The sequence below is a fragment of the Coenobita brevimanus genome, chromosome 1, assembly GCF_032717465.1.
Source record: "Coenobita brevimanus isolate Jiangsu-jjx chromosome 1, ASM3271746v2, whole genome shotgun sequence".
NCBI classification, from domain to species: Eukaryota; Metazoa; Arthropoda; class Malacostraca; order Decapoda; family Coenobitidae; genus Coenobita; species Coenobita brevimanus.
The window spans coordinates 8,988,923-9,016,252 of NC_136954.1; the positions used below are offsets into that span (position 1 = coordinate 8,988,923).

Here is a 27,330-nt window from a genome sequence, read left to right on the forward strand (position 1 = left end):
CAGTCATTTCCATGCACTTCCCCAGTTTGGTCACTTTCACACATGGACTGATGTGATACTAGGCTGTTTTACATTTTCTTCCTCCATCCATGCACTCTCTCTCTCTCTCTCTCTCTCATCAATCTTAACATTTCATTTGCTCACATCAACAAAGAAGTCTCACAGGCACAAAGAAATCTCCCTCCCCCCCCTCTCTCTCTCTCTCTCACACACACACACACACACACACATCAACATTGAGGCAGAGCTAGCTGTCCGTCTCCCTGAGTATAAGCAAGGTGGATGTTACCAGCCCTAAGACAAGTCAAGGGAGACGTGTTGCTTTGTGTTGGACCAGGATGAGAGAGAGAGAGAGAGAGAGAGAGAGAGAGAGAGAGAGAATGGGGGGAGGGCAATGAGAATGGGGAAAGCAGGGAGAGAGAAGGAGCGAAAGGGAGTGACAGGGAAGAAGCGTAAGGGAAGGAGAGAAGGGAGGAGAGTAGGATGGGGAGAGGGAGGGAGAATGAGGGGGGAAAGGGAAGGAAGAGGGGTAGGGAACAAGGAAAGAGGAGAGAGAGGGAAAGAGGAGAGAGAGGGAAAGGAAAAGAGAGAGAAGGAAGAGACAGTGGGTAAGTTGAAAATGGGGGTGGGGAGAGAGGGGAAGAGAGATGAAGGAGGAAAGTAGGGATGAAGAGAGAAGATAAATGAAAATATAAAGATCGAAGATAGCGAGGGGATGACGGGGAGGCAGAGAAGGTGGCTGTGTGTGTGTGTGTGTGTGTGTGTGTGTGTGTGTGTGTGTGTGTGTGTGTGTGTGTGTGTGTGTGTGTGTGTGTGTGTGTGTGTGTGTGTGTGTGTGTGTGTGTAATAGAGTAGCTAACGTTAGGCCGTTTTCTTTAGGTAAGTGCGTCACAGGAATATGATTACTAACAATGCCGAAGTAAAACTGCCAAACACAACCTGCACATACAGTACACTAACCCTGCGTCACCCGTACCAACAACCTCGCGGAACGAAACATCCACCGCATCATACCTGACTCCTATAACTCAACACAACCTGCATTAAATCATCTAACTGTACAGTAGATGAAGAGAGACAATTAGAACTGCCCTGACCATGAGAGATAACCGCTAGAACTAACTTAGCATTAATTGTATTAGAATTAAATAGAGCTGCACAGATGAGCCTGAGAACAACAAACCACCATCAAAACCACCACCACCAACAACAACAACAATAACAACAAGGGAAAAGATACAACTAACCTACCACAACATCATCTACCATCACAATAGAGTACAAGTCGTCAGCCTCTCATCCAGTGCACCTGCCGAACCCACAGCCTCTGGTCTGCACACAAAACATCCGCCGTAATTAGTTGACAAAGTCCACATTTCCAACACTGCTCAAGGCAGGGCCAAACTTTGGCCAAGAAAAGGCGAAGGCTGGGGAGACAAGACGAGACGTAGTGCTAAGGCTGACATACACACACACACACACACACACACACACACACACACACACACACACACACACACACACACACACACAGTCATGCAAATCCGAGAAACAAAGAGGCATCAATATGGACTTGGGTTTAAAGTAAAATGTATTCCAGGATTTACGGAATTTTGAGAGAGAGAGAGAGAGAGAGAGAGAGAGAGAGAGAGAGAGAGAGAGAGAGAGAGAGGAGGGGGGAGCATACATCCACATATACACCATAACACACATCTACAACTCAATCCTCGTAAATTGCGTGTTCATAAATCACGGATTCGTAAATCACGGCTAAGTGGCCGTCAGACTGCCACCAACCTTAAATCACTGTTAAGTCACTAAAATCGCGGATCTAGGCACCCAAGTGGGCCTTTTCCGAGGAGAATCGTAAACCGCGGCATTCAAACTGAAAATAGCGACCCAACACCCAATCACCACGCGTCCCTGGTGACAGGTGTGCAGACTAATGCCGCCATGTTGTTGTTGCTCTTGTCCCGCCAGTCCGCGCACTACAGACCGTCGCCGTGGAGTACGAGAGCTACTTGCCTTTTTTGTGCAACTTCCCCCCGCCTCCTACCTGCCATGGCCCCTCCCGACCCACCCCGATGAAGCGCTTTAAGCAGAATGGCGTCAAGAAGCTGCCGCCGTTGTCGTACAGTCAACGTTTGGAGCTTATTCGTCGTGTTCAGAAAGGAGAGAAGTTTTCAAAGCTGGCCAAAGAGTTTGGGAAGAACGAGTGCTGAGAGGTTCTAAGTTCTTCCCAACACCACCCCACTCCATTCACTTACGGAACTTTGTCAAAGGATTAAGGAGAGATCCCTTAACACTGCTTATTTCTATTTAATACATGCACTGAATATTCCTAAATTTGTATGTTTGTGTTTGATGGTGCCTAGATGGGCATAAGTTGGGTGCTGTGGGGGCGGGTTGGCCGAAGTCTAGACCCAAATTAATTGTTCACATAAGAGTTACTATTCATAAATCACGGAATTCGTAAATCACGGCAGTGGTCCAGACCCAAATTGCCGCGATTTACGAGGACTGAGTCTTCCATGTCCACCTTCTTTCCTGCCCCATCTTCTTTTGTGACTAATTTTTATCCCATCATCATCATCATCATCATCATTTCTCAGCCTCATCATACTATCTTTAAGGCTTCATTTCTCATACATCATAATTCTTTCCCCCGTACCGCTATCCATCTTCCACTTCCCATCCTCCACTTCCACCTCCAACTTCCACTTCGTCCTCAAGGTGGAGGACGCCTTTCCACTCGACAATACCTCACAGGACCTCAGTTCGTCAGCTTCAACCAAGGCAAAGTGTCCTCATCAACGCAATCTCCATTTGGCCATCCACTTCCCGTCTCTCTCTCTCTCTCTCTCTCTCTCTCTCTCTCTCTCTCTCTTCAGACTCTATCCTCTCCCTTCCTTCTTTAAATTCATTACTCCCTTCCTTCCTCCCTTTCCCTTGCTCAGTTCATTCCCTCTCTTTTCCCTCCGTCACTTCTCTCCTCTCCCCTCCCTCCATCTTTCCTCTCCTTCTCTCCCTTCCCTCCATTTCTCCCATCCTTGTCTCCCTTCCTTTCTTCTCTCCCATCATCTCTCCTTTTTCTCTACCTTTTCCTTCCCTCCCTCTCTTCCCTTCAGCTCTCCAAGTCCCCTCTCCAAACCTCCCCTCCATTTCTCCCTTCCCTCCATCTCCACTCTCCTCTCCCTTATCTCCCATCTCTCCTCTCGTCCTCTCCCTTCCCCTAATCTCTGCCCTTCCTGCTTTTCTCCTCTCGTTTTCTCTCTTTCCTCCATCTCTCCTCTCCTTTCTTTTCTCCATCTTTCCTTTCCTTTTCTCCACACCATCTTTCTTCTCCTCTCACTTCCCTCAATCTCCTCTCCTATCCCTTCCCTCAATCTCTCCTCTCATCTCTTTTTCCTCCATCTTTCCTCTCTCTCTCTCTCTCTCTCTCTCTCTCTCTCTCTCTTTCCGCGTTTTCTCCCCTCCATCTCTCCAAGGACAAACTTCAGTGGAGAAGACAAGGTATCTCATCTCATCTTTCCTCCACCTCCTTCTCCATCCACCTAAACTGCTTAATCCCCTCCCCCTCCTCTCTCTCTCTCTCTCTCTCTCTCTCTCTCTTTCTCTCTCTCTCTCGTGAAAGATGGGGCTGTCAACACTGATCCTGGCCAGCCTTCCACGACCAGCATCTGATAATGAAGGAGAGGAAGACCGAGAATGAGAAAGATTAGCCTCAACAGATAATTCTCATCCTCCCACCTCCTTCCCTTCGCTTTTCCTTATCTCTCACTCAGATTTTCGGCACTTTTCCTTGCTTCTTTCCTCTTTCCCTCTCTTCCCTTTCCTTTCATTTTTTTCCCCCACTATTTCTTCTATTACACAGTTTTCCCTCCTCCTTCCTCCATCCGTAAGTTTTTCCCTCCTCCCGCTCTCCACTTTTTCCTTCAAATCTCGGCTCCCCCCCCCCCTCTCTCTCTCTCTCTCTTTCTCTCACCCAGCCTATCATCATGATTATGATGATGATGATGATGATGATCATCATCATCATGACCATGGTTCAGTCCCCTGCAGGACAGGCTGTTATTTTGCTCCATTCAATAATAGTGTATCTCAGTCTCATCATGCTATCTTGCTCTCTGTCAACCTCATCCTCTCACTCCATCTCAGGTCGTGTATCTCGTACTTGCTCTACGAAGGGCGAGACATGTCCATATCCATACTGGAATTTTTATTTTTGTGCCTATTGGTATTTTTATTTTTGTGACTAGTGGTATGTCGGGGAGCTCACCGTCCGCTCATCTGACGTCGTGCTGCCCTCAGGTGACTCTGCATCGAATGACAAGGCAAATGGTTTACTGTATTTCAAGAAACTATTTACAACGCTGGATGGTAACCATAGAAGCAAATGACACAAGGCTGTCTAGTGGGTTAAGGTACTCCAAGTGGCTGGGGCATACAAGGGTTTACATCTGAACGATGGCTGGTATTAATGATCGCTTTACGCCACTCAGGTGTGAGAGAGGTTAATTACCCTTCCATTAAAGTCGGGACTGAGCAGAAAAGCCCCAGAACCCTTCACTACTGATGGGGTTGAAAGGGACTGGGAGATAGATGGATGGATGGACGGGTGAATGGGTGGTTGTATGGATGAAAGGATGGATAGATAAAGGATGGATGGATGGATAAAGGGTGGATGGATGAACAGATGGATGGACGGATGGATGGTGAGGGAGGGAGGGACGGACGGACGGATGGATGGATGGATATATCTCTTCAGTGCTTTGTTTTCGTGTCCAGGGAGGTCTCTTTTCTCTCTCCATGTGACACCAAACACAATCCTTTTCATCCCTTTCTCAGCACTCCTAAGGTTTGGGTTCTAAGGATTTTGTCAGACTCCACGTTTCTGATTAATAAGTAACAACAAATATGGCACACTCTCTTTTGACATGGCTTATACTTAATACAGTTACTTAATTACCCTAAGTCCTCCATCCCATTCGTATTCTTCGCTTGATATCACTGTAATGAACTGGCTCTGCTTCAACTGCCTTCACTAATTTTATAGTATACATTCATCGAAATATTATAGGTCATCTCTTGTTTTTATCAGAAGGACTGAACACATCTGCTGACCACAGTTCTTGTCTGCTTCATAATCATTTTAAAGTCTGCCTTCAGACCCGCCCTCTTTCAATAAGCTGCCATTTCTTGTGGTTGTCCCCCTGATTCACACACACACACACACACACACACACACACACACACACACACATACATTAATACTATTACAACAGCAATAATAGATTCGGGGACGGTAATCGCTACCCTTTATTTTATTTTCTCGAAGGTATAGGCGCCGAGACTAGGTTATTGTATCATCATCATCATCATCATCATCATCATCATTTTTATTATTATTATTATTATTATTTTATCCGAGGAAGATGGAACCAAATGCTAGGAGCCTCAAGACAATTCCCTGAGAGAGAGAGAGAGAGAGAGAGAGAAATACGAGGATCCGGTTGCTTGGTGGGCGTAGTAAACCAAGTAATGTTACCTAAAGAGCAGAGTCGCGGGAGTCCATTTGCGTATTAGGTGGTCGAGGCCACTCCCCCCCCCCCCATTTTTTTTTTTTTAATCTGGAGGATACGAGAGGAAGGTGTTGGAGTGGGAGGTGTTTTGGGAGACGAGAGGAGAGCAGAGGACAGGTGAAGAGGGGAGAGGAAGGGTGAGGAAAGGATAGGAAAGGTGAAGAGAGGAGAGGAAAGGTGAAGAGAGGAGAGGAAAGGTGAAGAGAGGAGAGGAAAGGTAAGAAGAGAGGGAAGGTAAGAAGAGGAGACGAATGTTGAGAAGAAAGGAAAGGTAAGAAGAGGAGAGCAAAAGTAAGAAGAAGAGAGGGAAAGTAAGAAGAGGAGAGGAATGTTGAAAAGAAAGGAAAGGTAAGAAGAGGAGAGCAAAGGTGAGGAGAGGACAGAAAAGGCAAGGAGAAGAGAAGTAAGTTGAGGAGAGGAGAGATAAGGTATGCAGAGGAGAGGAAGGGTATGAAGAGGGGAGGAAAGGTATGACGTGAAGCGGAAAGGTGAGGAGAGGAAAGAAAAGGTGAGAAGAGGAGAGGAAAGGTGAGGAGAGGAGAGGAAAGGTGGGGAGAGGAGAGGAAAGGTGAGGAGAGGAGAGGAAAGGTGGGGAGAGGAGAGGAAAGGTGGGGAGAGGAGAGGAAAGGTGGTGTCACGGGGTTTTTGTGAATATGCAATATTAAAGAATAATATTCAATAATACTTTAAACGTTACTTGAGAACAGGGACATAGAATTGACTTGTGAAAATCTATGATTACTTTATGCCGGCTTACTTCGCCGATTCTCTAAGGACGAGAATTTATAAACTTTCTCAACAGTACACAGCAGAGACTAATTACTCACACGTGCTGTTTATTGGTACAGTTAGCCTCTGGAGAAAGTGACTCCACCCCTGACAATCAATATCTAATGCTATGAACGATGAGCAGGTTCTTGCTGGTACATTAACTCCAAGTTGCACAACGGATTTAAGTTAACAAAAAGAACTGGCCTAAGTACCAGTTATGAATAATGCAAAGCGTTTATACAAACTAGGAGCAATAAGTGAAATAAGCTTAATGTGGAGAAATAAAATACGAGTTTACATTACATTAAGCTCAAGAAAAAGAACTGTTAATTTATTGATTAAAATGAGTTAAATTTACGTCATATGTTTCAAAATGAATTCAAAATAAAGAGAACACACTCACTCGCTCACTCAAAAGCTAACACTTAAACCTAGGAAAAACGAAAAGAAATACTGGACAGAGAGTGGGCTAAGTGGAATGGACTGGGCGTCGTTGCTGAGGAAGGACGCTGCCACACACGCTGAACCTCTCGCCGATTCACGCTAGGTGGAGATTCAGGAACTCGCCGTACACGACGCTGCTCCAAGCTGGGCCAACGAACCTGGTCTCACGGCGCTCTAATCATGACCGAATTCAAACAAGCGAGGCGAGGGCTGAGGCCAGCCGCTATCTGGTAACGGCTAACGGAAAGAGAGTGAGCGAAACACGCCCATAATAAATCACTCAGCGAAAGCGCTAATGTCGCGCACAAGGACGATCACTTATGAAACAGTGAAAAATGTTCTGAAAACACTCCCGATCGGGTGAATACGTGGCGGTTGACTGAGTGATACTTATGGGAATTCACTAGAATCCGCGGTTTCCCACCAAAGTTCAATGTCACGAGTTTATTTAGATAGAGAATCTCGTCAGCTCGTGACAGGTGGGGAGAGGAGAGGAAAGGTAAGAAAATAAGAAGAAAGGTAAGGAGAAGAGAGGAAAGCTAAGAAAAGGAAAGGTGAAGAGAGGAAAGGTACGAGGAGGAGAGGAAAGAAACGAGGAGGAGAGGAAAGGTAAGAAGAAAGAAGAAGTGACGAGAGGAAGGGTGGGAAGAGGAGAGGAAAGGTACGAAGAGGAGAAAAGGTGAGGAGAGGAAGGGCAAGAAGAGAAGAAGGTGAGGAGAGGAGAGGAAACGTAAGGAGAGGAGGATGAGGAAAGGAAAGTAAAGCTAAGATGTGGAAAGAAAGGTAAGAAGAGGTGAGAAAGGGGTAGATGAGGAGAAGAAAGGATAGAAAAGGGAAGTAGAGGAGAAGGAAGGAGAGGAAAGCGAAGAAGAGGAGAGGAAAGGAGACGAAAGGGAAGAAGAGGAGAGATATGACAGGAAGATACTGGAGTGGGAAATATTTTGAGAGATGAGATGGAATGACAGGAGAGGAGAGAACCGAAGAGAGGATGGGGTGAGAGAAATGAGGGAATTGCAAGGAGGTGGCTGGATGAACTGAAAGCTTTGTGTTTGAATCGGTGACAGTGATATTAAGGAATGCAGTGGGTGGGTGGGTGGGAGAAGAGGTGAGAAGAATGATGGAAGGAAAGGAGGCAGCCTTTATATTCTTTTTCCTTTGTAGCCCCCTCTGTACGTAAGCCAAGTGGACTACAGACTGAAGTTTCTCTTTTCCTACAGCCGACAATCCTTTTTTGGGGGTAGAGAAAGAGAGAGGAAGGTAATGGATGTTTGTACAACTAGGCAGCGGATCCGTCCAGTCAAATCAGTGCCACCATATACAGGCGACCCTCTCCAGCACCAGGTACCTGAGTGACGAGGTTAAGAAATCTGTGTCGGGACTGGAGTGAGAGATGGCGAGAATGGGGGAGGTGGGGGTGGGGAGGGGGCTGAGTAGGGAAGAGAGGAGATGTGAGGGTGAGAAGGGAAGAGAGGATATGGAAGGGTAATAATGGAAGAGAGAAGATGGCAGGGTGAGAAAGGAAGAGAGGAGATGGGAGGGTAAGAAGGGAAGAGAGGAGATGGAATGGTGAGATGGGAAGAGAGATGGGAGGGTGGGAAGGGAAGAGAGGAGATGGGAGGGTGGGAAGGGAAGAGAGGAGATGGGAGGGTGGGAAGGGAAGAGAGGAGATGGGAGGGTGGGAAGGGAAGAGAAGAGATGGGAGGTTGAGAAGAGAAGAGAGGAGATGGGAGAGTGGGAAGATATGAGAGGAGATGGGAGGGTGTAAAGGTAAGAGAGTAGCTGGAAGGGTGAAAAGGGAAGACAGGAGATGGGAGGGTGTGAAGGAAAGAACGGAGATGGGAGGGTGTAAATGTAAGAAAGGAGATGGGAGGGTGAAAAGGGAAGAGAGGATATGGGTGGGTGAAAAGGGAAGAGAGGAGATGGAAGGGTCAGAAGGGAAAAGAGGAGATGGGACGGTGGGAAGGAAAGAGAGGAGATGGGAGGGTGAAAAGGACGAGAGGAGATGGGAGGGTAAGAAGGGAAGAGAAGAGATGGAAGGGTGGGAAGGGAAGAGAGGAGATGAGAGGGTGGGAAGGGAAGAGACGAGATGGAAGGGTGAGAAGGGAAGAGAGGAGATGGGCGAGTGAGAAGGGAAGAGAGGAGATGGCAGGGTGAGAAGGGAAGAGAGGAGATGGCAGGGTGAGAAGGGAAGAGAGGAGACGGAAGGGTGGGAAGGGAAGACAGGAGATGGGAGGGTGGGAAGGGAAGAGAGGAGATGGAAGAGTGAAAAGGGAAGAAAGGAGATGGGAGGGTGGGAAGGGAAGAGAGGAGATGGGAGGGTGAAAAGGGAAGAGAGGAGACGGGAGGGTGTGAAGGGATGAGAGGAGATGAGAGGGTGTGAAGGGAAGAGAGAAGATGGGAGGGTGAAAGTAGGTGAGGAGAAATGAAAGGGTGGGTGCACGGAGAGGTGAGGGTCACTAGAGAAGATGGGTTTGTCAAAATGTGGAAAGACTTGAATGGTGGAAATAGATGGGGCGTAAAAAAGATGAAGAAGGTGGAGAAAACAGAGAAAGAAAGAAGAGGAAGAAGAGGGAGAAAATGGAACGAGAGAATACATGAAAGTGGTGAAGGAAGAAAAGAGGGAAAGACAAGTTGGAGAAAAAGAGCAAGGAATGGGATGGTAGAGTGATAAGGATGGTACTGAGTGAAGATGTAAGGGAGAAGAGTGGGTGAGTAGAGACGCGAAAGGAGGTCAGTGAATGGAAATGTGGTAGAGGGCGAGTAGGTGGCGAGAGGGTGGATGAGAGGAGGCGAAGGCGTTAGGGAAGAAGTGAGGTGGTAGGTGAGTGGAGAGGTGAGGGAGCGAGAGTGGATGGACGAGTGAGAAAAGAACTATTCATTCGTGTCACCTACACAGTGCACAGGGGTCAATAATACAGATAACAGGCTTATGCTAAGTCTAAATCCTCCCCTAGAAAACGAGCGGCATCAGTTAGTATGTTAGGTAGTTGGGGTGACTAATGGAGGAGGTAAAGAGTGCAGAATAGGTAGGATGTGTGGAAGATATGGGGGCGAAGGAAATGAAACGGATGACGTGAAAACCTCAGAGCTGACTGTGGAAGAAACTAGTTGTGTGGAACAGGTAGTATGTGGATCAGGTGGTGTGTGTGGAACAGGTAGTGTGTGAATCAAGTGGAGTGTATGGAAGAGATATGGAGAGGAGGAAATGTAGTGTACGATGTAAGAAACAGGTCATGCAGGAAGAAGTGTGGCAGAGCAGGAGATGAAATAACAAAGTTATAATGACGCACTTACCTTCATGACACCAGGGACATTTTTTTTTCATTTATTATTCACCACCTGATGCATTTTTATTCAACCTACGGAGGATCTCAAGAAATAAAGTTAATATGGAATTATCTCTAAAAATGAATGGCTTATTGATGTCTGCATCGAACCCCTCCAACCTGCCTACATATGGCAAAAACAGAACTAAAAATAAAACCCAAAATGACGTTACCAAACTGAAGGATTATAGATCTATGAAAAAGGAATATATATTTTAGGTAACTCTGGGGACGTCACAGAAATATATTCTTCAAAACACATTTCCTTTTCTATATTATTGAAGCAAACTACATCGATACTGAAATGTTGTTATTACGATAAAAAAAAGAACATCAGGGAATATTTTCTGAATTAGTCGCTAAGGAAGAGGTGTTGGGACGCCGCCAATGCAACGAAAAATACGAGCAGGAAGCGAAATTACTTGGCCAGGCTTTTAAAATCTTCTCCTACAGTTAATTTTCTGACCAACTGCACAAGTGTAAATTGCTATATATTTGGTAACTCCAGACAATGCTGTTCAGTTTGGGATAGACCTCTTTTTTGTCAGTGCGTTAAAATAATAAACTTCTTCAATAATTTATCCTCAGTAATGCTGCTTCTGTATCACACACACACACACACACACACACACACACACACACACACCCTTGTCAGCTTCACATTTTCACCATCTCTCCCTCCCTCCTCACCCCCCCTCTGTCTGTCTGTCTGTCTGTCTCTCTCTCTCTCTCTCTCTCTCTCTCTCTCTCTCTCTCTCTCTCTCGGCTGTGATGAATTTTGTGTGTGCTTGTGGGGGGGATCAGCGTGCCACCAGGGAGGAAATGACGCCTAATCCTTTCTTATCTGATAACTGATCTCTCCAAATAAAATCAGCATTCCTAGTTTGATTAAAATTCATAACGTCATTTGGTAAAGGTTTGATAACAGATACATATTCATCCATCCATCCATCCATCATCCAGTCCTAAGTTGCCCCATGAGGTGCGTACGAGTCCGGGGCTAGGCAAGTTGGTCCTGGCACTTAAGATGAGAGTGACCAGCTTCACTCATCCCTGAGTGGCATTACGTGAGCAATAAACCCCAGCCACTCCTTGGACATAAACCTTCACCGGCTCAATCTGATTGGAGCACTGTTATTACCCATTAAACCACCAGGCGTCAAAATTTGGTTATATGGTTACCACCCACCGTAGTAAATGGTTTCCTAGTGTACAGGAAACCATTTGGCTTGTCACTCAGTGTAGAGTCACCCATAGGCAGAAGGAAGAGGGAAGAATGAAGGAAAAAGAGACACAAGAGGGAGTGTAAAGTCACCCGTAGGCAGAAGAAAGAGGAAAGAATGAAGGAAAGAAAGACAGAAGAGGATGGATGGAATGAACGATGAAGGCGAGAAAAGGGAAGACACCCGAGAGCAGCACTACATCAAGTGAGTGGATGGTGAGCGCCCCCACCTACCACAAATACATATACATACGTAAATACAAACATACACAAATATATACCTACAAAGACACAGACAGACTGACATAGACAGACAGACAGACAGACAGACACAGGCGACAGACATTTCTATTCAGTTCTCTAATGCACTAGGTAATCGACATTCTCACTCCTCAACTAATTTTAATGATCCACCCGCATATATATATTTCATAAAATTTTCTTCGCGTGAAAACCTTTGTCTGATGGTTTCGTTTTATAAAGTGATATTACGAGTATATTACATATCTTTAAAATACTTCTATGTCTAACTCCAAGTTGAATAAAGCCGCCTGTGGTTATCTTAAATAGAAGTATGTAGAGTTGTTCCCACCATGAACGGGTTAACGGTGGCTGGATTAACTCTCTCGGGTCCAGGACACAAGGTAATACTAGGAGGGGCACCATTCTGAAGTACTTAGAAAACTATACAGGTATAGACAAGGCGGTATTCTTCTAGGTCATATCTGTGTCGTGGAAGAGTGCTGTTGTTACCCACACCACGAAAGGGTTCTTGGTGACAGTATCAACGCTCTCGGGTTCCTGTGAGGCATCTCTAGCTGAATAAAATAATATGACGTTAGCTGAAACAGAAGACAACAGTTCATTCAATTTAAGTTGGCCTAGATTTTCGTTATTTTGCAGCTTATTTCACATAGCTGAGTGGCAGAAAAGGACGATGCTGCAGCTCTACATCCTTGTCATGGAACTTCTTTGTGACTAGCACCATATTCTGGAGTTAACCACTTGTTATAACTCAGGATTCAGGGTTGAGAGAGGGCAGTTTTAGGCCTACTTAACGCGAACAGAGGATAGCACGGCCTTGATCACGAAAGGCTTAACGTCAAGTATTAGCTCTCTAGCTCCTTTCGATCACTCTATTGAATAAAATCATCTGGCTTTAGATGTAACTGAATACTGAAGATTTTTGGAACCGCGGAAACTGAAAATATAATCATAATACCCATAACCTTTCAGGGCACTGAACTCTATAAACATCCTTAGTTGATAATTTAACATATCATTAACCTTTTATGTATAAATAAAAACGTAATTACATTTTTCAGAATTAAAATTATATCCAGACTGATAGTGTTTTTTAGACCAATTATGCTGCAGTCGCTCAGAGAAATGAGGAGATATCAACTTAAATATAAAAAATCCTGTTGTTAATTATTTCTCTCATTAATTACAAAAAAGAGTAATACACTGATACCTATATTTTTAGCATCTGAAGCAGAATGACGAACAGAAGAGTAAAATTGACTCTGGGTGTCTATTTACATTTTTTTTTCGATAATCCCTTCACACCCATTACGTATTATTTCATCTTATATTTCCTCCTTCTAAGCGACTAAATTGAACTTAAAATAGACTTCTCGCACTAAAAGAATCCTACAAGGCCCATCCAGCTAAGAGTGTGTGTCAAGCTGAAAAAATGGCATATACTGTAGATAGTTAAATTAGTACAGAGTATATAAAACGACTTATGCCTGTACCCACTTATCTTTTATTCCATCATATGTATCTAAGTTATCTCCATCCAATGCCTCACACTTCATTCTAGGCAAAGGGACCTCAAGATATATATATATATATATATATATATATATATATATATATATATATATATATATATATATATATATATATATATATATATATATATATATATCCATCGTCTTTCTAAAGCATTATGTTTTGTCATCATCCTTCCCTCACATTTCCTTATATCACGCTAATTTCTCCTCCCTCTCTTTCGTTCGTTCGTTCCTTCCTTCTTCCCTCCTCCTCCAGGCCTGTGCTCCAGTGATACAGGTTAGAGGCTCCTTAAGACCAAATGAGTCTATCGGTCTGGTTACTAGTCTTCGTCTTTCTTATCATTCTCTTCACCTATCCCCTTTCTCTATATTTCCTCTCTTCCTTGATCGATCCTTTCTTTCTCTTCATCCTTCCTCTCCTTTCTTCTCATCTTTCACCTCCTTTCTTCTCATCTTTCACCTCCTTTCTCTTCATCTTTCTCCTCCTTTCTTTTCCTCTTTTCCCTCCTTTCTTTACATCTTTCCAATTATCCTCCAGTTAATTTCCTTCAGTTATTCTTTCTCTTCATCTTTCTTCTTTATTTTCGTCTTTCCCTCGTCCCTCATCTTTTCCATTTTCATCTTCATCTTTCTTCTTTTCATTCTCCCACTCCCTGTTTTCTTCGTCTCTCTCCTCTTTCCCATTTTTCTTTTCATCTTTCCCTTCTTCCATTTTTTCGTCTCACCTTTTCATTTTCATCACCATTCTTCTTTTCATTTTCCCTCTTCATCTCTATAATCTTTCTCTTCATCTTATACTGGTACTTCTTCCTCTCTTTTCACCATATTAACTATCTTTCTTATTTTATGTTCATCTTTCTCACTTTCGAATTTTTCTCCCATTTCTGTCCTAATTTCTGTGCAATCTTCTTTCATATTTCCCCCCCTCTTCATTTTCCCCATTTTCTCCTCCTCCTCGTCATTTTCCTCCATTTTCTCCATCTTATCCCTCTTCTACACATTTTTCTCATCCCCTCTTTTCATTCCTCCTCCTCTCCTCCCAAATTAACTTCACTTTTCTTGATCATCTGCTTCTTACTATTACTCTACTTCTTATCTCTTCTAGTACCGTAGTCCTTTTCCTCTTCCTCCTCCTCCTCCTCCTCCTCCCCCATTTCTCCTTCTCCTCCTCCTCCTCCTCCTCCTTCTCTTCTTCTTCCTCCTCCTCCTCCTGTCGTTCCCAAGTCCCTGCCCCATCATCATCATCATCATCAAAATCATCATCATTATCATCATCATCATGACCAGAAAGTAGGTATAAGAATGTGGACTTTGCAAAGAGGAAAGAAAGTGATAGGGCCAGAAATAGTAGTAGGAACAATGGGAGATGAGACCAGAAATAATAATAGCAGTAGGAATAAACGGAAATGATAATTAGAACAGAAATAGTACTTGGAATAAGGAGGAAATGAGAAGAAAAGCAGGTAAAAAGTGAAATGTGATGAAATGAGGTGGAAAGTGAAAATGTCGGAAAGAAAGCTGAATATTAAAAAGCAGTGATAGACCTTGAAACAGGAAAGATTTTATGGACTTGGTCTCCTGTTGACCCACTGTGAGCTGAATAAACCGTCTGGCGTCAGCTGGAAAACCGTTTGCCATCAGCTGAATAAAACCGTCTGAAATCAGCTGAAAAAACTGAGTTCGCCTGACCATGAGACAGCTGACGGTGACAAGTTAAAATGCTCAGGCTCCAACTATCACTCAGCTGAATAAAATCGTCTGACAAACTGTAATAGAATACTAATGAGTTGTCTCCATCATTAGAGGGTTAACCACATCATATTTCATTCCTCTTGCTTCCAGACGATTTTACTCAGCTGCTGGGTCTTTGAAGTCAATTGCCTGTACTGTCGTCGGTTAAGGAAGCTTCCTAACACCCTTTCCTAAGCGATTTATTTTGCTTATTACACAGTATTGTGCTATTCTGTGTTATATAAATCCTTCATACATCGCCATGCTCTGCATAAATAACTTACAAAAGGATACTAACCAACCATATCCTAGAATAAATCGCTAAGGAGAAGATGGAAGGGACTCCTTTTACCCGACGAAAATATGGACATGCACCCAGAGCTGGATAAATTAAAAATAAATAAATAAAATAAATAAATAAATAAACAAATGATATCGAAGAAAGGCAGGAAAAATCTGGAGAGAGAGAGAAACAGACAGAGAGAGAGCGCGAGAGAGAGAGAGGAGGGCCTGACACCAAAATACAATTTCCACTTCTTATACTCGTTAATCTGAACTTCCTGGGGGAATCCTGGAGGAAGAAGCTGTATTCTCGCCTCTTAAGTGTTTTACTAGAGATATGCTGCTTTCTTACTCTGCTTCAAACTCACTCTCTCTCTCTCTCTCTCTCTCTCTATCCGTCAATCTATTTATCTCTGAAGAATATTCATCCATCCACCCATCTATTCATCTATCTATCCGTCCATCCGTTTGTCTTTCCATCCATCGTTTAACGAAATTTGTCTCACCGGCCATCAAGCTATCTGTTTATGGACATACGGAATGTATGTATGTGTGTGTGTATGTATGTGCGTATGTATGTATGTATCAATTAATGAATCAACTCATTATTCTAACGGCTTGGACAGTGAAATAAACACTGCAGTCACCTGGTTTGATGCAGCAGATACCATTCTGTTCTCTCAACTACTATCAGCAGAGTCATCAATGTGTGTGTGTGTGTGTGTGTGTGTGTGTGTGTGTGTGTGTGTGTGTGTGTGTAAAATCCCTCCTCAGTAAATTGACTCCCGCAAGCTATTCCATAAATTAATACTAGACAGCACTCAGATAGCGCATACCGCCGCCAGTGCCATTGCCAGTAAAAATGATCCGGATCCGAATCCGTGAATGTACGATCCGGATCCGTATCCCGATCCGCCCCAAAATTTAATGAACTGTTTCTTGGTCCATGGCCTACCTTTCCACAAGATTTCATTGAAATTCAATTAGAACATTTGGAGATATTGTGCGGGATACTCCGGATCCGGATCCAGCCAAAAGTTTAATAATTTCTTCCTTGGCCCATGGCCCACCCTGCCATAAAATTTCATCGTAATCCGTTCATAACTTTCTGAGTAATCCCGGATCAGGATCCGTGGATATAGGATCCAGATGTGGATCTGACTTCAAAATTAATCAGTTCTTTCTTGGTCCATGGCCCGCCTTCCATTAAATTTCATTAAAATTCTTTGAGAGCTTTTGGAGATGTTGTGCGGGATACTCCGGATCCGGATGCTGATCCGGTCCAAAATTTAATAATTTTTCCCATGGCCCACAGCCCACCCTTGCACAAAATTTAATCAAAATCTTTTTATAACTTTTTGAGTAATCCTGTTAACGGACAAGCAATCAAACAAACGCAAGGTAGGACATAACCTCCTTGGTGGAGGTAATAAGGCTGAGAGTTGCCTACTCCAAGGTAAATTGGTTGGCTCCTAACTGCAGGTAGACTCATCACTAAACCATTACTATGATTGGTGAGGGAGGAGGAGTCAACCCGGAAATGAGGTCATGATCCCTCTCAACTTTGCAGGTATATGTACAGTTCTTTCACAAGTCCGCAGCACTATGAGCAGACCACTGACAAGGATTCGACAAAAAAGCATGATTATGAAAAGGATTATACTCACACTTAGACAACCTACACACTGGGAGAAAAAAATTCTAAGGCTGTATAATTCTTTCTTCTGAACAGCTCACAAGACTTTAGGACAAAGCTATGACTTACTGTAGGTTATAGCGATTCTGAATGGAGTTATACGGCCTGACACGACCTCTCTCTAGAGGTCAGATTATAGTGTTATCTATTTATCATATTTAATATTTGTATACACGCACTCATTTTAAACCGCTATAACAGTAACTTCAAACACACACACACACACACACACACACACACACACACACACACACACACACACACACACACACACATTTTTTCTGCACATGACGTATTATAAACCCTGGGGCGCTTTTAACGAAATGTACAATCACGAGCTAAAGTTCGTCGACCTTTCTCTGTCAGCATTCGCCGGAGAACGTCAGACATTATCCTTGTCAGTGACTTTAGCTGTGTTTCATACTGCTATCACGAAAATAAATATGACACGCCTTCCATCACTGTAGCCGGAAGAGAAGTGTCAGCGAACTGATGATTATAACAATACTCTATATATAACATGTATTCACAGCTACACCACATTATCCCAAGAACGTCATTTTTGTTATGCTAATGCTACCAGTACCGCCAGATTACAACATTAAGCTTGTGACAATCCATTCGTATTTAAAAGACAAATGGCTTATGTTTAACATATTCACTACTAAACCCTTACTGAATGTAATCCTCTGGTGGTATCATGAATAAATCATACAGTATGTCACCGCAGTGAAGGGATTACATCATTCATTTTTCTACAGCAGCCCTAGAGGAAAAAAAAAAAAATTCTGGACGTAAACATTCGGCCATAAATACTCTCAGGACCCTTTGATTTACTCTCTTGGACCTAAATCTTGTCGCGGTGGCTGGAGTGGAATACCACTGTACATGTATTTCAACCATGAGAGGGCAAATGGTCACAGCATTAATTCTGTCATGTTCCAGTGACTCGCTCAGCTTAATTACATCGCTTCGTGTTAGGTGGGATACAGTACTGGAGTTGTTCTGACCTAAAAGTGTTCAAACAAGCTATTGCCTTTTTTTTTTTTTTTTTTTTTTTTAATGGCCTCTAATGTCAGTTAGCAGACAATACATTCCGACATGATTATCTTGTGATTATTTTTCTTTTAAGACGGAGTAATTCTCGTACTCTGATTCAGTTAACGCTAAACGATTTTATTCAAATAAGAGTGAGTAATGAGCATGAGTGTTTAAATACTCATCCTATTACTTTTCTCATGGTTTAAATAATTCAGGGAAACGTTTTCAGCAATCCCAGCTGAAACAAGGTGACTAAATTCAGGTGAGTGTGAGTCAAAGGAGCCTAAGTGTTAAGTGTGTGGGAAAATCTCATCACAAGTTGGCAACCAATGATGATGACAACTGCTGACCCACTTACACAGAACACAAACTCAAGGTCAGAACGTCCCAGTCCGTGTGATTGCCTGGACATGGTGCAGGGTTCCAATGAAGGTATTTCAACTATGTAATGCCATCAAGGGTAATAGGTTTGTCATCTATCGTTAAAAGTACTGGACGGCGGTAGCGTAGCCTCCACACTACGTTGTACATAAGATGAGATTCGCTGTTACAACTTTCCAAATTCGGAACAGTGGACTAAGGCGCTCCAACTGCATGTGACCCTTAAAAAGTTACGTCTAAAGAATGGTAACGGTAGGGCTTACTGTTCACTTACTGCTTTTCAGGGACGAGCGACTGGTCACTGGCCGTTAATGTCTGGACTTTAGGAACCTATCCCCTGACCTCAACACTCCTGATATTGCAATAAAGGATTGGCTGATATATGCGATGTGCATTTTACCCATGAGATACCCACAGTCCAAACACGGAACAGAGAAGCAAGAAGGGTGTATAAGAGGAAACTTTGAATGGTAGAGTTGTGACGTGTGATAAGGGGAAGGGGAAGTGCAGGGAGGAGGGAAAGAGGAGATTCAAGGAGGCGGCGGCTGGCAAGGCAGTTGAATATAATGTGAATAAATTGTGAATATGGATGGGGTGGGACAGGGAGGGAAAGAGAGAGGTGGAGAGGGAGGAGGAGACGAGGTGAGGGTGCATACCAGAGCAGGGCGGGAAAGACGGCGGCAGAATACGAATATATGACTAAGGGAAAAACGACTGTACGGAGTGCGGACAAAACATATAGACCAGTGTGTGTGTGTGTGTGTGTGTGTGTGTGTGTTTACACACACACACACAGGTATCCAACAGGTCAACTCTGGAACTGTCTTCCAATGTCTGTATTTCCTACTACCGGTGACCGCCAGCCTTTCAAGCGCAGTGTGTCCAGTCATCTCGAAATGAACGGATCTTGAATTTGGCTCTCTGTTATCTTGTTTTTGTTTTTTCTTTTTGGGGTGACATTTTTGAGGGCTTTTAGCCTTTTGTTCTTTCTTCTTTACATAAAAATATTCTATTACAAATAAAAAAAAATCAACACCACATCCTACAGGGAAATATAAACAGAATTTAATAATGATGATAATAATAATAATAATAATAATAATAATAATAATAATAAAAATAATAACCGGGTACTAACCAAGATATAGCCGTCACCAGCGCCCGGGAATAATAATAACCATAATAATAATAATAATAATAATAATAATAATAATAATAATAATAACAACAACCGGGTAGTCACCGAGATATAGCCGTGGCCAGCGCCCGGAATATAATAATAATAATAATAATAATAATAATAATAACCGGGTACTCACCGAGATATAGCCGTGGCCAGCGCCCGGGAATAATAATAATAATAATAATAATAATAATAAGCGGGTACTCACCGAGATATAGCCGTGGCCAGCGCCCGGGAATAATAATAATAATAATAATAATAACCGGGTACTCACCGAGATATAGCCGTGGCCAGCGCCCGGGAATAATAATAATAATAATAATAATAATAATAAGCGGGTACTCACCGAGATATAGCCGTGGCCAGCGCCCGGGAACAGCTTTGGATCCAGTGTAGACCATGTCCTGAGGAAGTCCCTGACGAAGGGGCTGGACGTGTCCACTATACGGAACCCGGTGATGTTGACGGCACCGTATTCCTTCACGTCACGCTCCCACCTCTCGTCCATCACCTGAGTGGATGGTTATACGTGTGAGTGAGAGAGTGGGTGAGGAAGAAAAAGAGAGTGAGGAAGAAAAAGAGAACACGAGACATGAAATAAGAACAAGATGATAAAGACGATAACGAGAAGGAGGAGGAGCAGGAGGAAACGTGAGTGTGAGAAAGTCAAGAAGAGGAACGAGAGGATTAAAGATGTAGAGACCATTATAGCAGACATCAGAAGGCAATCTCTCTCTCTCTCTCTAATTCCATCTCCCCCTCCCCCAAAAAAAAAAGATGAAAGGCAAACTAATTATAGGCAATTACTTATATGAACACCGCTCTCCTAATTAAAATTATGGGTCATCGACTGCAACGGACGTACAGATGGTGCGATGGACAGATGGAGGGACGTACTGATGGACGGACAGATGGAGGGATGGACAGATGGATGGATAGATGGAGGGATGGACAGGTGGCTGGATAGATGGAGGGACGGACAGATGGATGAATAGAAAGAGGGACGGACAGAAGGATGGACAGATGGGTAGGCGGGCAGATATAACAACAGGATGGAAAGACGAAGAGACGGATAGAGAAACACAGGAATGCACATACGCGCACACAGACGCACACCTCATTACAACCGTGATTACCTATGGAAGCTGTCACTCGATTATCTGAAATGGACGAGGGCAGCCTCTAATGCCCTCTATTTATCAACCATTATGATTCTGATGGCAGGTGAACGAAGAAACTGAAATGGGGCTGGGAAGAACAATTATTTGTGCCATCATCATTCTTCTTAATATCACTATTATTATTATCTACGGTAAATATTACGGGCCTGTTGTCTGTCTGTAAACGGGTTTATCCAGCTACACCTCCTAACCAATTTCGATAGAGCTCTGTGGGAACGTTCCCTAGTGCTCCAGATTATGCATTTTTTATTTTTTGTTCCTTTAAATAGTTCATTTGCACATTTATAACAGGTACCCCTCACAAGTTTGTTTTCTGTAACGGAGACAACAAAGCCAAATCCATTTTCTTCGATCCTTACCACAAGTTTATTCATACCCATTTAGTTCGAAAAAAGTTCCGAAAAATGGATAAATGCTGGCGGATCAAACGGTCGAAGGGGGTCTTTCGAGAGTTATTATTATTATTATTATTGTTATTATTATCATTATTATTATATGCATATTTTTAGCTCGCCTATTGCAGCAATGTTCTACCCAAGCTACAACATGACGACTTTAGGCAGTTTATGGAAAATCTACCAGGAATTATCCTTTTTAATTACCAATCAGGACTTACTGGTGGCTAAATGGGAGAATGTGTGTGTGTGTGTGTGTGTGTGTGTGTGTGTGTGTGTGTGTGTGTGTGTGTGTGTTTTGAACCATTTTTATCGTACATATCTTTGAATTTTTTAATAGTTTTGGCACACACTGTTTCATTCGGTAGTGCAATCCACTGATCTATTGCTCTACTGGGGAAACTGAATTTCGTTAAGTCTTTATTACCTCTCTTTTTGTATAGTTTTGTGTGTGTGTGTGTGTGTGTGTGTGTGTGTGTTCTTACCTTATCTAATTGTTCTTACCTAATTGTATCTTTACAGGAATGAGTCAAGTTCGTACTGTCCCGTGTCTTAAACCATAGTTATCGTACATATCCTTAAATTTGTGAATTGTTTTGGCACACACTATTTCATTCGGTAGGGCATTCCATTGATCAATTGCTCTGTTTGGGAAACTGAATTTCCTTACGTCTTTATCACCTCTCTTCTTATGCAGTGTTTTGCAGTGTCCTCTTGCTGATGCTTCTCCATATGTTAAGTAATCACTTATGTCTATTTTCTCTTTTCCTGATATGCACTTATATACCATTATCATGTCACCTCTTTTCCTTCTCTCCTGTAAAGTTGGTAGATTCAGTTTATTTAGTCTTTCTTCGTAGCTTAGGTCCCTTAAGCTTGGTATCCATCTTGTAGCGGCCCTTTGAACTTTTTCAATCTTGTCTATATGCTTTTTGAGATGAGGACTCCAGACTACTAATGCATATTCCAGGGTTGGTCTAATGAATGATGTTATTATCCTTCTTAGCATGTCTTCATTTATGTATGTGAATGCTATTCTCATATTTGCAAGCAGTGTATACATGTTCCGTACCTTCTCGCTGATGTGGTCAGCCGGAGATAGTCTGTTATTGATAATCACACCTAGGTCTTTCTCTCTTTCTGATGTGTATAGGGTTTTATTTCCTAACTTATAATCCCAATCAGGTCTTTTTCCACTTTTACCAAACTTGATTACATGACACTTGTCCACATTGAATTCCATTTGCCATGTACTACTTCATTCATGAAGTTTATTTAATTCTTCTTGTAGCTCTTTGCAAGAGTCTGTGTTAGTAATTCTCCTTTGTATTTTTGCATCATCTGCAAACATATTCAGATAGCTCTCATTTCCAGTGTTACTATTTATATCATTTATATACACTAAAAACATGATTGGTGCCAGCACTGAACCCTGTGGTACTCCACTAGTCACTTCTTTCCATGATGAGTAGTTTCCTCTTAGTACTGTCCTCATTTCTCTTTTTATGAGAAAGTCTTGCATCCAACAAAACAGTTTGCCTCGAATTCCTCCTTGATGGTACAGTTTCCATAAAAGTCTTTGGCGTGGTACTGTGTCAAAGCTTTCTTGAAATCTAAATAGATACTGTCCACCCATCCTTCCCTTTCCTGTATTGTGTTTGTTACTCTGTCATAGTAGCTCAACAGATTAGTAACACATGATTTTCCTTTTCTGAAACCAAACTGTCTTTCTGTTATCATACTGTGTTCTTCTAGATGATTTACCCAAGCTTTTCTTATAAGTTTTTCTAATACCTTGCTTACAACACTGGTCAGTGATACTGGTCGGTAGTTGAGTGGATTTTGTCTATTTCCTTTCTTGAATAAGGGGACAATATTTGCTTTTTTCCAAATATCAGGTAGTTTACCTTGACTCAAGGATTTCTTGAAAATTATAAATAATGGTTTACTTAACTCCTTTGCACATTCTCGTAATACCCAACATGAAATTTCATCAGGACCACTTGCTTTTCCTCTGTCTAATCTACTTAACTCCCCCTGTATTACTTTTTCTGCTATTTGTATATCTCGTAGTATGTGTGGACATGCGTATTCCACATAGTCCCTCTCAAAATTTTTTTCTTTTGTAAAAACTAATTGGAAATTCTTATTTAGTGCTTCACAAATATCTTTCTCTTGTGTATAAGTGATTCCCTCGTCCGTAATGGATTGTATTATATCTTTTACTTTGGTTTTGCTTCTGATATAGCTATAAAACAGCTTTGGTTGATCACTACTTTTATTTATTATATCCTCCTCAAACTGTTTTTGGGCTTCCCTCCTTATTCTTGTATAGTCGTTTCTTGCCTGTTTGTAATTATTATTCGCCCTTTCACTATTGTGTCTTCTGTATCTATTCCACAACAAATCTCTTCTTTCTTTTGATTTTTTACATTTTGTATTGAACCATTTCTGTATTTTCTTATCTGCTTCTTTGTGCTGTGGGATGTACTTCTGGACTCCTATTTCATAAAATTCACAAAATTTTTTATATACAGCATTTAAATCTTGTCCTCTAAGCTCATTTTCCCAATCAATTTCTAAGAAATACTTCTTTAGGTCTTGATAATTTCCCTTTTTATAGTTTAGGCTCTTTCTGTAACTGTCATTGCTGTTTACTATGTCATATGCTATCCTGAAGTTATAATTTAGTACTGCATGATCGCTTTTGCCAAGTGGAGAGTGGTATATTAAACTGTCAATATCATTTTCTTGCCTAGTAAATATTAGATCTAGCACTGAAGGTACATCAAGCCCTCTTTTTCTGGTGGTTTCCCTCACATGTTGCGTTAAGAAAAACTCTTGTACGAGATCCAGGAGCTTTTGGTCCCAACAGCTTTCTTGGCTATTTATATCTAGAGTATTCCAATTTATATTTGTATTGAAGTCCCCAGTTAGTATAATTCTTTCCGATTTCTCTTCCATTTTATGTAGCAATGATCTTATACTCTGAATTGTACTCTCTGCCAGGTCCTCATGTGTGTGTGTGTGTGTGTGTGTGTGTGTGTGTGTGTGTGTGTGTGTGTGTGTGTGTGTGTGTGTGTGTGTGTGTGTTTGGCCAAAATATTAAAAAAATCAAGTGGGCAAATTGTATCCAAACTGTGGGCAGTATCCCGGGATATATGGCTTGCTTGTTAACAATTCTGGCAAAGCTGTGATGGTATACCTCCGACTGCCAGAGAAATCTGCAAGAACTACCCCTTAACTCCTTCTTTCAGTTTGCCATTATTTGCCATTTTCTATCATACCCTCAACGAAGAGAACGGCTGCTTAAAGCGTAAGTATTAGAAATGCTTCAAAAGCCTGTTGTACTCAATAACCTTCACCAAAATAATACCCGATTTCAGGCTTTGGAATGCTAGCGAGATACATAACAGGAGTAACACTGAAATACTACGACTAATTTTTCATATTTTGGTGAAGATGCAATGATATGCCTCTGATTGTCAGGATTACTGATCTACTTTTTGGGTGACGGAAGGCAATTCACATTCGCGGGTGAATACATTGGCTTGTATTTTCCACTCAGATAATCTGGCTGCTAGCCTGTTCCATCAAATCCAAGTGAATCTCTGAATTTCATGTCGCCATTTTGTTCTCTGCTTGACCCCCTCACTCCATTTCAGTTTGGCAAATTATTTATTTGGGTTGTCCATCTGCTATCTGTTCTACAATGGACGTGGCCAGCCTCTATCCATTTTTGCTTTTAAACCGTAGTTATTATATCATCTATTTTACAAAGTGCTACCCACAAGTTCCAGAAATTTGAATAAAGAAGGAATATAGATTTGGTCAAGTCCTACTCACCACTGTCCACTTCAAAGTAGTATCCTTGGGCATCGATCCCAGTGTTTCTACCACGATCAGAATGCATTCCTGAAGTCCTTGAGCATCAACTTGTTCAGCAATGTCTGTGATTTTCACCTGGATATTCGCAATGGTATCAAATCTTAGTCCTTCCAGCTGGATTTCCATTTTCAGAAAGAGGAAAAAATCACAGGAGGCCAAATCTGGTGAATATGGGGGGGTGGGGGAGAACCAGCATGTTTATTTATTTATTTTTTATATACCAAAAACTGCTGAACAACATGGCCTGTCTGCATGGGTGCACTGTCATGGTGCAACACCCATTTGTTAGAGCACCACTTGTCTGGGCGTTTTTGCCTCACATCGCCAGACAAAATGCGTTGGCAAGTTCCATACGATTGGCTAACAATGTCACAAACATCAAGGATTGTACTGCGATCACTGAGGATGGTTGCACTAACTTTGGCCACATTGTCAGGAGCTGAACTGATGGAAGGGCGACCAAAACGTGCACCATCATCTGTTAACGTTTGTCCATTTTTAAAACGCTTAAACCAGTCATAGGTTTGTATAACCCCTAAAGCACTGTCACCAAATGCTTGTTTTACCATTTTATGAGTTTATGCCACGCTATTCCCGAGTTTCACACAAAACTTGAAGCAAACACGTTGCTCTTTCACATCCTCCATTTTATAGTTCACAAAATTTGCAAATTAACCCAAACGCAATGATGAAAGCACACAAACATTCAGCAAATGCATCCACCCTGCACAATGCCACTTGACACAGTAACAAACAAAGCGTACATGCACCGCCACCTAGTATCCACACACTGTATGACCAGCGGTTTCTGCCCTGCTTTCAAATTTCAGAAACTTTTGGGTAGCACCTCGTAGTCTGCTATCTTATCCAGAAGTTCTTTTTTTGAGTCTCCAAGTGGCATCTAACAACCCATCAGATTCCATTTAAGCACTCAACTTTATATACTTGGGATTAAATAAAAGGCAAAACAATTTTTTTCTACTGACTTTACCACTCTTTTTACTGCATTGCTGGTGCGTGACTCTGGGAAGGAAAGAAACACTTATGAATGCTCCTGTAAATACTCGTAGATCCTTATCTTCCTCTGATGGTGAAGGGAAAGATAAGATTGACTGATTGATTGCAAATAATTAAAATCTGGCGGCGCAACTGCCAGGGTCATATGCCGCCGGGAAGGGAAAGATAAATAAATAAATAAACAAATATGGCACTAGACTGAAAGTGGTTAATAGATTTCTATTAACTGAAGAGGAAAGATTGTGAGATTCAAATACAGTTTTAGCAATGTTAGCTGGTTATAGATGGCGTCCATGAAAATGACTGATGTAACAATGTACAGAGAGTTTTGGAAGTTGCTGTTAGAAAGAATGAATCGAATATTCTCAGAACAGTAAGCAAAATTTTGATTACCCAAAGAGAAGAAAGAGGGAAGACTGACAGTGCGTATAGACGAAATTAACTGTGCATCTGGTGAGACTGTGCTTGGAATGCCGGATGGATCAACTAAAGATTTAACTTTTTTTGGTAGGGTTGCACTGAACACTTTAAGATGATGAGACCCATTGGGTCACACAAAGGACGTAACATCAGTGCCTACCTTATGTAACAGAGAGAGATGAAGCTAGTGATCATCCGTTTGTGAGGTGACGTTAAAATACTGAGACAAGGTCTGGGGCCCGAAAAGAGAGATGGTCAAGACAAGGTTAGTGAGCAGGGAAGAAATATGAGAATGGGACAAGGAATCCGAAGAACAGGAAGGGTAGATGGAGGAGAGGGTGGAGGCAAATAAGGTTCAGAAGTTACTATGTAAGATGAACAGGTGGACAGAGATGTCGGAGTAGGGGACAGTGAGGTGGAAACTGGCGTAGTTAAGTGGGAAGAAACAGAAGAGGTGAGTACAGGTTGGGAAACAGCGGGAAGAGCCAGAAACGTATCATCAAGAGAAGCCAGGGTCATCATCAGGGTCAAAACATCAGCAGAAATGAGGCAGGAAGAACTGGAGACATTTTCCACAATCTTAGATGGTAAGGAAAAGGCTCAACATAACTGCTGAAAAAGAAAGGATCGCGTGAGCAGAACCCGGAGTCTAGAGGCTCGGCCATTTCCACAAGCAGGGTCCAAGTTCCAAGCAAGCACTCCCTGCCCTTTCCAGGAAGGGATAGCAACAACAAGTCCACCCACAAAGCAACGGCATCCACGGATCCGCGGCTGTAGCTTATTAGCAGTTCCGCATATGCACAGATCCACACACCTGGGTGGTGCCGAACAACCATGGTCCCCACAATTGGCCAGACCAACAGTGCACAGGCCCTGATCCTTAATGCTGTAACATGCTGAAGGCTACTGATGAAAATTTTTACGAATATGGAAAATTCCACTCTTTTTAGAGCAGAAGATGGAATAGGGAG

The 27,330-nt window shown here is 42.4% G+C and overlaps 1 protein-coding gene across 1 annotated transcript in view; it reads right to left on the minus strand.

The window, feature by feature from the left end:
- Positions 1-27,330, minus strand: part of LOC145413760 (glutamate receptor 1-like) — a 406,240-nt gene that overhangs the window by 83,671 nt on the left and 295,239 nt on the right. The window contains exon 6 of the mRNA XM_080283451.1: positions 19,805-19,969. Coding sequence (XP_080139577.1) covers positions 19,805-19,969 — 165 coding nt within the window. The remainder of the gene's footprint in view (positions 1-19,804; positions 19,970-27,330) is intronic.